General features: G+C 62.2%; 1 protein-coding gene across 1 annotated transcript; it reads left to right on the top strand.

Annotated features, from left to right (window-relative positions):
- Positions 1-748: 748 nt before the first annotated feature.
- On the top strand, positions 749-10,524 carry LOC130598038 (ryanodine receptor 1-like; the record flags this gene model as incomplete). The annotated part of the gene is made up of 4 exons (XM_057407085.1): positions 749-895; positions 6,860-6,972; positions 7,655-7,751; positions 10,418-10,524. Coding segments are annotated over exons 1-4 (464 nt in total), but the record flags the coding sequence as incomplete, so codon positions are not given.
- Between the last annotated feature and the right edge of the window lie 121 nt (positions 10,525-10,645).

Here is a 10,645-nt window from a genome sequence, read left to right as displayed (position 1 = left end):
ATTGAGCCCCTTTGAGCCCCGTTGAGCCCCATTGAGCCCCATTGAGCCTATTGAGCCCCATTGATCACCATTGACCCCATTGAACCCCATTGAGACCCATTGAGCCCCATTGAGCCCATTGAGCCCCATTGATTCCCATTGACCCCATTGAGCCCCATTGAGACTCATTGAGCCCCATTGACCCCTATTGCCCCACACCCCCATTGCCCCCCATTGCCCCCATTGCCCCCCATGTTGCCATTGCCCCCCATTGCCCCCATTGCCCCCATTCCCCCCACTGCTCCACTCCCCCCATTGCCCCCATTGCCCCAATTCCCCCATTACTCCCATGACCCCCATTGCCCCCCATGACCCCCATTGCCCCCCGTGTCCCCCATTGCCCCCCATTCCCCCCATTCCCCCCATTGCCCCCATTCCCCCCCATTGCCCCCATTGCCCCCCATGCCCCCCATCACCCCATTGCCCCCATTGCCCCATTGCCCCCCATGCCCCCCATTGCCCCCCATGCCCCCCATTGCCCCCATTCCCCCCATTGCCCCCATTGCCCCCTATTGCCCCCCATGACCCCCATTGCCCTCCATGCCCCATTGCCCCATTGCCCCCCATTGCCCCCATTCCCCCCCATGTCCTCATTGCCCCCCATTGAACCCCCCCCATTGCCCCCCATTGCCCCCATTGCCCCCATGTCCCCATTGCCCCCCATTGCCCCCCATTGCCCCCCATGCCCCATTGCCCCCCATTGCCCCCCATGTCGCAGGTGGAGAACAGCTCCTCGCTGCGCTGGCAGCTGGATCTGTACCGGGAGCTCGCCGGGAAGGCGGCGGACGCCGAGAGCCCCGAGCGCGTCGTGCGCAGGGTGCAGGAGGTGGCGGCCGTGCTCTACCACCTCGAGCAGGTCTGCGCCCATTGGGTGCCGTTGGGTGTCGTTGGGTGCCATTGGGTGCCATTGGGTGTCATTGGGTGCCATTGGGTGCCATTGGGTGCCATTGGGTGTCATTGGGTGCCATTGGGTGTCATTGGGTAACATTGGGTGTCATTGGGTGCCATTGGGTGTCGTTGGGTGTCGTTGGGTGTCATTGAGTGCCATTGAGTGCCATTGGGTACCATTGGGTGCCATTGGTGCCATTGGGTGCCATTGGGTGCCATTGGTGCCATTGAGTGCCATTGGGTGCCATTGGGTGCCATTGGGTGTCGTTGGGTGTCATTGGGTGCCATTGGGTGCCGTTGGGTGTCATTGGGTGCCATTGGGTGTCGTTGGGTGCCATTGGGTGCCATTGGTGTCATTGAGTGCCGTTGGGTGTCGTTGGGTGCCATTGGGTGTCACTGGTGTCATTGAGTGCTGTTGGGTCATGGGGTCCCCATTGGGATCGTGCGCAGGGTGCAGGAGGTGGTGGCAGAGCTCTACCACCACGAGCACTTCTGCGCCCATAGGGTGCCGTTGGGTGTCGTTGGGTGTCATTGGGTACCATTGGGTGTCGTTGGGTGTCATTGGGTGCCATTGGGTGTCGTTGGGTGCCATTGGGTGTCGTTGGGTGTCATTGAGTGACATTGGGTGCCATTGGGTGTCATTGGTGTCATTGAGTGCTGTTGGGTCATGGGGTCCCCATTGGGATCGTGCGCAGGGTGCAGGAGGTGGCGGCCGTGCTCTACCACCTCGAGCAGGTCTGCGCCCATTGGGTGCCGTTGGGTGTCGTTGGGTGCCATTGGGTGTCATTGGGTGCCATTGGGTGCCATTGGGTGTCATTGGTGTCATTGAGTGCTGTTGGGTCATGGGGTCCCCATTGGGATCGTGCGCAGGGTGCAGGAGGTGGCGGCCGTGCTCTACCACCTCGAGCAGGTCTGCGCCCATTGGGTGCCGTTGGGTGTCGTTGGGTGCCATTGGGTGTCATTGGGTGCCATTGGGTGCCATTGGGTGTCATTGGTGTCATTGAGTGCTGTTGGGTCATGGGGTCCCCATTGGGATCATGCGCAGGGTGCAGGAGGTGGCAGCCGTGCTCTACCACCTCGAGCAGGTCTGCGCCCATTGGGTGCCGTTGGGTGCCGTTGGGTGCCATTGGGTGCCATTGGGTGCCATTGAGTGCCATTGGGTGCCATTGGGTGTCATTGAGTGCCATTGGGTGCCATTGGGTGCCGTTGGGTGTCATTGGGTGCCATTGGGTGCCATTGGTGCCATTGGGTGCCGTTGGCTGTCGTTGAGGGCTGTTGGGTGCCGTTGGGTGCCATTGGGTGCCATTGAGTGCAGTTGGGTGTTATTGAGTGCCTTTGGGTGCCATTGGGTCATTGGGTGCCATTGGGTGTCATTGAGTGCCATTGGGTGCCGTTGGTTGCCATTGGGTGCCATTGGGCGCCATTGAGTGCCATTGGGTGCCATTGGGTGTCATTGAGTGACATTGGGTGCCATTGGGTGTCATTGGTGTCATTGAGTGCTGTTGGGTCATGGGGTCCCCATTGGGATCGTGCGCAGGGTGCAGGAGGTGGCGGCCGTGCTCTACCACCTCGAGCAGGTCTGCGCCCATTGGGTGCCGTTGGGTGTCGTTGGGTGCCATTGGGTGTCATTGGGTGCCATTGGGTGCCATTGGGTGTCATTGGTGTCATTGAGTGCTGTTGGGTCATGGGGTCCCCATTGGGATCATGCGCAGGGTGCAGGAGGTGGCAGCCGTGCTCTACCACCTCGAGCAGGTCTGCGCCCATTGGGTGCCGTTGGGTGTCGTTGGGTGCCATTGGGTGCCATTGGGTGCCATTGGGTGTCATTGGTGTCATTGAGTGCTGTTGGGTCATGGGGTCCCCATTGGGATCATGCGCAGGGTGCAGGAGGTGGCGGCCGTGCTCTACCACCTCGAGCAGGTCTGCGCCCATTGAGTGCTGTTGGGTGTCGTTGGGTGCCATTGGGTGTCATTGGTGTCATTGAGTGCCATTGGGTGCCATTGGGTGTCATTGAGTGCCATTGGGTGCCATTGGGTGCCGTTGGGTGTCATTGGGTGCCATTGGGTGCCATTGGTGCCATTGGGTGCCGTTGGCTGTCGTTGAGGGCTGTTGGGTGCCGTTGGGTGCCATTGGGTGCCATTGAGTGCAGTTGGGTGTTATTGAGTGCCTTTGGGTGCCATTGGGTCATTGGGTGCCATTGGGTGTCATTGAGTGCCATTGGGTGCCGTTGGTTGCCATTGGGTGCCATTGGGCGCCATTGAGTGCCATTGGGTGCCATTGGGTGTCATTGAGTGACATAGGGTGCCATTGGGTGTCATTGGTGTCATTGAGTGCTGTTGGGTCATGGGGTCCCCATTGGGATCGTGCGCAGGGTGCAGGAGGTGGCGGCCGTGCTCTACCACCTCGAGCAGGTCTGCGCCCATTGGGTGCCGTTGGGTGTCATTGAGTGCCATTGGGTGCCATTGGGTGTCATTGGGTGTCATTGGGTGCCATTGGGTGCCATTGGGTGCCATTGGGTGTCATTGGGTAACATTGGGTGCCATTGGGTGCCATTGGGTGTCATTGGGTGCCATTGGGTGTCGTTGGGTGCCATTGGGTGCCATTGGGTGTCATTGGGTGCCATTGGGTGTCGTTGGGTGCCATTGGGTGCCATTGGGTGTCATTGGGTGCCATTGGGTGTCATTGGGTGTCATTGGGTGCCATTGGGTGTCGTTGGGTGCCATTGGGTGCCATTGAGTGCTGTTGGGTCATGGAGTCCCCATTGGGATCGTGCGCAGGGTGCAGGAGGTGGCGGCCGTGCTCTACCACCTCGAGCAGGTCTGCGCCCATTGGGTGCCGTTGGGTGTCATTGAGTGCCATTGGGTGCCATTGGGTGCCATTGGGTGTCATTGGGTGCCATTGGGTGCCATTGGGTGCCATTGGGTGTCATTGGGTAACATTGGGTGCCATTGGGTGCCATTGGGTGTCGTTGGGTGTCGTTGGGTGTCATTGAGTGCCATTGAGTGCCATTGGGTACCATTGGGTGCCATTGGTGCCATTGGGTGCCATTGGGTGCCATTGGTGCCATTGAGTGCCATTGGGTGTCATTGGGTACCATTGGGTGTCGTTGGGTGTCATTGGGTGCCATTGGGTGTCGTTGGGTGCCATTGGGTGCCATTGGGTGTCGTTGGGTGCCATTGGGTGCCATTGGGTGTCGTTGGGTGTCATTGGGTGCCATTGGGTGTCGTTGGGTGTCATTGGGTGCCATTGGGTGTCGTTGGGTGCCATTGGGTGCCATTGGGTGTCGTTGGGTGCCATTGGGTGCCATTGGGTGTCGTTGGGTGTCATTGGGTGCCATTGGGTGCCATTGGGTGTCGTTGGGTGTCGTTAGGTGTCATTGGGTGCCATTGGGTGTCGTTGGGTGCCATTGGGTGCCATTGGTGCCATTGGTGCCATTGGGTGCCATTGAGTGCCGTTGGGTGTCATTGGGTGCCATTGGGTGCCATTGGGTGCCATTGAGTGCTGTTGGGTCATGGGGTCCCCATTGGGATCGTGCGCAGGGTGCAGGAGGTGGCAGCCGTGCTCTACCACCTCGAGCAGGTCTGCGCCCATTGGGTGCCGTTGGGTGTCGTTGGGTGCCATTGGGTGCCATTGGGTGCCATTGGGTGCCATTGGGTGCCGTTGGGCCATTGGGTGCCATTGGGTGCCGTTGGGTGTCATTGGGTGCCATTGGGTGCCATTGGTGCCATTGGGTGCCGTTGGCTGTCGTTGAGGGCTGTTGGGTGCCGTTGGGTGCCATTGGGTGCCATTGAGTGCAGTTGGGTGTTATTGAGTGCCTTTGGGTGCCATTGGGTCATTGGGTGCCATTGGGTGTCATTGAGTGCCATTGGGTGCCGTTGGTTGCCATTGGGTGCCATTGGGTGCCATTGAGTGCCATTGGGTGCCATTGGGTGTCATTGAGTGACATTGGGTGCCATTGGGTGTCATTGGTGTCATTGAGTGCTGTTGGGTCATGGGGTCCCCATTGGGATCGTGCGCAGGGTGCAGGAGGTGGCGGCCGTGCTCTACCACCTCGAGCAGGTCTGCGCCCATTGGGTGCCATTGGGTGTCGTTGGGTGCCATTGGGTGTCGTTGGGTGTCATTGGGTGTCATTGAGTGCCATTGGGTGCCATTGGTGCCACTGGGTGTCATTGGGTACCATTGGGTGCTGTTGGGTGCTGTTGGGTGTCGTTGAGTGCCGTTGGGTGCCATTGGGTGCCATTGGGTGCCATTGGGTGCCATTGAGTGCAGTTGGGTGTTATTGGGTGCCATTGGGTGCCATTGAGTGCCATTGGGTGCCGTTGGGTGCCATTGGGTGCCATTGGTGCCATTGGGTGCCGTTGGGTGCCATTGGTGCCATTGGTGCCATTGGGTGCCATTGAGTGCCGTTGGGTGTCGTTGGGTGCCATTGGGTGTCATTGGTGTCATTGAGTGCTGTTGGGTCATGGGGTCCCCATTGGGATCGCGCGCAGGGTACAGGAGGTGGTGGCCGTGCTCTACCACCTCGAGCAGGTCTGCGCCCATTGGGTGCCGTTGGGTGTCGTTGGGTGCCGTTGGGTGTCGTTGAGTGCCATTGGGTGCCGTTGCTTGCTGTTGGGTGTCGTTGGGTGCCGTTGGGTGTCGTTGAGTGCCATTGGGTGCCATTGGGTGCCCTTGGTGCCATTGGGTGCCATTGAGTGCAGTTGAGTGTCATTGAGTGCCATTGGGTGCCATTGGGTCATTGGGTGCCATTGGGTGTCATTGAGTGCCATTGGGTGTCATTGAGTGCCATTGGGTGCCATTGAGTGCCATTGGTGCCACGGGGTGTCATTGGGTGCCATTGAGTGCCATTGGTGCCACTGGGTGTCATTGGGTGCCATTGGTGCCATTGGGTGTCATTGAGTGCCGTTGGGTGCCATTGGGTGCCATTGGTGCCATTGGGTGCCATTGGGTGTCATTGAGTGCCATTGGTGCCATTGGGTGCCATTGGGTGCCATTGGTGCCATTGGGTGCCATTGGGTGTCATTGAGTGCAGTTGGGTGTCATTGAGTGCCATTGGGTGCCGTTGAGTGTCACTGGGTGTCGTTGGGTGCCATTGGGTGCCGCTGGGTGCCGTTGGGTGCCGTTGTGTGCTGAGGGTCCCCATTGGGTGCCGCTGGGTGCCGTTGGGTGCCGTTGTGTGCTGAGGGTCCCCATTGGGTGCCGTTGGGTGCTGAGGGTGCCCATTGGGTGCCGTTGGGTGCTGAGGGTCCCCATTGGGTGCTGAGGGTGCCCACTGGGTGCTGAAGGTGCCCATTGGGTGCTGAGGGTCCCCATTGGGTGCTGAGGGTGCCCACTGGGTGCTGAGGGTGCCCATTGGGTGCTGAGGGTCCCCATTGGGTGCTGAGGGTCCCCATTGGGTGCCGAGGGTCCCCATTGGGTGCTGAGGGTCCCCATTGGGTGCCCATTGGGTGCTGAGGGTGCCCATTGGGTGCCGTTGGGTGCTGAGGGTCCCCATTGGGTGCTGAGGGTGCCCACTGGGTGCTGAGGGTGCCCATTGGGTGCTGAGGGTCCCCATTGGGTGTTGAGGGTGCCCACTGGGTGCTGAGGGTGCCCACTGGGTGCTGAGGGTGCCCATTGGGTGCTGAGGGTGCCCATTGGGTGCCCATTGGGTGCTGAGGGTGCCCATTGGGTGCCCATTGGGTGCTGAGGGTCCCCATTGGGTGCTGAGGGTCCCCATTGGGTGCCCATTGGGTGCTGAGGGTGCCCATTGGGTGCCCATTGGGTGCCGAGGGTCCCCATTGGGTGCCCATTGGGTGCTGAGGGTGCCCATTGGGTGCTGAGGGTCCCCATTGGGTGCCCATTGGGTGCCGAGGGTCCCCATTGGGTGCCCATTGGGTGCTGAGGGTGCCCATTGGGTGCCCATTGGGTGCTGAGGGTGCCCATTGGTTGCCGGCAGACGGAGCACGCCTTCCGCTCCAAGAGGGCCGTGTGGCACAAGCTCCTCTCCAAGCAGCGGCGCCGCGCCGTGGTCGCCTGCTTCCGCATGGCCCCGCTCTACAACCTGCCCAGGTGCGCGCCGCCGGGAGCCAATGGGAGCCAGCGGGGGGGACTGGGAGCCAATGGGAGACAATGGGAGCCAATGGGAGGCAGCGGGAGCCAATGGGAGACAACGGGAGCCAATGGGAGACAACGGGAGCCAATGGGGGCCAATGGGAGGCAGCGGGAGCCAGCGGGGGGGACTGGGAGCCAATGGGATCCAACGGGAGCCAATGGGAGACAACGGGGGGGACTGGGAGCCAATGGGAGACAACGGGAGCCAATGGGAGGCAGCGGGAGCCAATGGGAGACAACGGGAGCCAATGGGAGCCAACGGGAGCCAACGGGAGCCAACGGGAGCCAATGGGGGCCAATGGGAGGCAACGGGGGCCAATGGGAGGCAGCGGGGGCCAACGGGGGCCAATGGGAGGCAGCGGGAGCCAGCGGGGGGACTGGGAGCCAATGGGAGCCAACGGGAGCCAATGGGAGACAACGGGAGCCAATGGGAGGCAGCGGGGGCCAACGGGGGCCAATGGGAGACAACGGGAGCCAATGGGAGACAACGGGGGCCAACGGGGGCCAATGGGAGACAACGGGGGCCAACGGGGGCCAATGGGAGCCAGCGGGGGGGACTGGGAGCCAATGGGAGCCAATGGGGGCCAATGGGATGAGCTGGGTTTGAACGGGTTTGAACTGGGAGGCTCCGGTCCCGCAGGCACCGCGCCTGCAACCTCTTCCTGGAGGCCTACAGAGCGCAGTGGCTGCAGCCGCAGGAGCACCCCTTCGAGGACCGCATGATCGACGACCTGGCCGTGAGCAGCGCCCCATAGCGCCCCATAGCGCTGACCCATAGCGCCCCATAGCGCCCCATAGCGCTGACCCATAGCGCCCCATAGCGCCCCATAGCGCTGACCCATAGCGCCCCATAGCGCCCCATAGCGCTGACCCACAGCACCCCATAGCGCCCCATAGCGCTGACCCATAGTGCTGACCCATAGCGCTGACCCATAGCGCCCCATAGCGCTGACCCATAGCGCCCCATAGCGCCCCATAGCACTGACCCATAGCACTGACCCACAGCGCCCCATAGCACCCCATAGCACCCCATAGCGCTGACCCATAGCGCTGACCCACAGCGCCCCATAGCGCTGACCCATAGCGCCCCATAGCGCCCCATAGCGCTGACCCACAGCGCCCCATAGCACTGACCCATAGCGCCCCATAGCGCCCCATAGTGCTGACCCATAGCGCTGACCCATAGCGCCCCATAGCACCCCATAGTGCTGACCCATAGCGCCCCATAGCACCCCATAGCACTGACCCATAGCGCCCCATAGCGCTGACCCACAGTGCCCCATAGCACCCCATAGTGCTGACCCATAGCGCCCCATAGCGCCCCATAGCGCTGACCCACAGCGCCCCATAGCGCCCCATAGCGCTGACCCACAGCGCCCCATAGCACTGACCCATAGCGCCCCATAGCACTGACCCATAGCGCCCCATAGCGCTGACCCACAGCGCCCCATAGCGCCCCATAGTGCTGACCCATAGCGCCCCATAGCGCTGACCCATAGCGCCCCATAGCGCTGACCCATAGCGCCCCATAGCACTGACCCACAGCGCCCCATAGCGCCCCATAGCGCTGACCCACAGCGCCCCATAGCACCCCATAGCACTGACCCACAGCGCCCCATAGCGCTGACCAATAGCGCCCCATAGCGCCCCATAGCACTGACCCATAGCGCCCCATAGCGCCCCATAGCGCTGACCCACAGCGCCCCATAGCACCCCATAGCACTGACCCACAGCGCCCCATAGCGCTGACCAATAGCGCCCCATAGCGCCCCATAGCACTGACCCATAGCGCCCCATAGCGCCCCATAGCGCTGACCCACAGCGCCCCATAGCACCCCATAGCACTGACCCACAGCGCCCCATAGCGCTGACCAATAGCGCCCCATAGCGCCCCATAGCACTGACCCATAGCGCCCCATAGCGCCCCATAGCGCTGACCCACAGCACCCCATAGCACCCCATAGCACTGACCCACAGCGCCCCATAGCGCTGACCAATAGCGCCCCATAGCGCCCCATAGCACTGACCCATAGCGCCCCATAGCGCCCCATAGCGCTGACCCACAGCGCCCTATAGCGCCCCATAACGTTGACCCATAGCGCCCCACAGAGCCCCATAGCGCTGACCCACAGCGCAGACCCACAGCGCTGACCCATAGCGCTGACCCATAGCACCCCATAGCGCTGACCCATAGCGCTGACCCACAGCGCCCCACGGCGCTGACCCATAGCGCTGACCCACAGCGGTCACATAGCGCTGCCCCACAGCGGCCCACGGCGCTGACCCATAGCGCTGCCCCACAGCACTGCCCCATAGCACTGACCCACAGCACCCCATAGCGCTGCCCCACAGCGCCCCATGGCGCTGCCCCACATCACCCCCATAGCGCTGCCCCACAGCGCCCTACAGCGCTGACCCACACCGCCCCATAGTGCTGACCCACATCACCCCCATAGCACTGCCCCACACTGGCCCCATAGCGCTGCCCCCCATCGGCCCCATAGCGCTGCCCCATATCAGCCCCATTGTGACCCCCATTGCATGCCCCATTGCGTGCCCCATTGCGTGTCCCATCATGAGCCCCATTGCATGCCCCACTGTGTGCCCCATTGCGAGCCCCATTGTGAGCCCCATTGCGTGCCCCATTGTGAGCCCCATTGCGAGCCCCATTGCGAGCCCCATTGCGTGCCCCATTGCGTGCCCCATTGCGAGCCCCATTGCGTGCCCCATTGTGACCCCCATTGCGTGCCCCATTGCGAGCCCCATTGCGTGCCCCATTGTGTGCCCCATTGCGTGCCCCATTGCGTGCCCCATTGTGTGCCCCATTGCGAGCCCCATTGTGTGCCCCATTGCGTGCCCCATTGTGACCCCCATTGCGTGCCCCATTGCGAGCCCCATTGCGTGCCCCATTGCGTGCCCCATTGCGTGCCCCATTGCGTGCCCCATTGTGACCCCCATTGCGAGCCCCATTGCGAGCCCCATTGCGTGCCCCATTGTGTGCCCCATTGCGAGCCCCATTGCGTGCCCCATTGTGAGCCCCATTGCGAGCCCCATTGTGACCCCCATTGCGAGCCCCATTGTGACCCCCATTGCGAGCCCCATTGTGACCCCCATTGTGACCCCCATTGCGAGCCCCATTGTGACCCCCATTGTGTGCCCCATTGCGAGCCCCATTGTGACCCCCATTGCGAGCCCCATTGCGAGCCCCATTGTGACCCCCATTGTGACCCCATTGCGTGCCCCATTGTGACCCCCATTGTGACCCCCATTGTGACCCCCATTGCGTGCCCCATTGCGTGCCCCATTGTGTGCCCCATTGCGAGCCCCATTGTGACCCCCATTGTGACCCCCATTGTGACCCCTATTGTGACCCCCATTGTGAGCCCCTGCTTTGGGGTCGCAGCGCTCGGGGCAGGAGGAGGAGGAGGAGGAGGAGGAGGAGGAGGAGAAGCCGGACCCACTGCACCAGCTCGTGCTGCACTTCAGCCGCACGGCCCTGACCGAGGGCAGGTGGGGGGCAGTGGGGGGCAATGGGGCAATGGGGGGCAATGGGGTAATGGGGTAATGGGGGGCAATGGGGGGCAATGGGGAGAAATGGGGGGTGATGGGGGAATGGGGGGAATGGGGTCAA

Source organism: Pezoporus wallicus, unplaced genomic scaffold, assembly GCF_028554395.1.
Source record: "Pezoporus wallicus isolate ANWC-B61680 ecotype Strahan unplaced genomic scaffold, APGP_CSIRO_Pwel_v1 contig_10181, whole genome shotgun sequence".
Taxonomy (NCBI): Eukaryota; Metazoa; Chordata; class Aves; order Psittaciformes; family Psittacidae; genus Pezoporus; species Pezoporus wallicus.
Note: the sequence above shows the minus strand (reverse complement) of the source record. Positions and strands in the feature narration are given on the sequence as shown.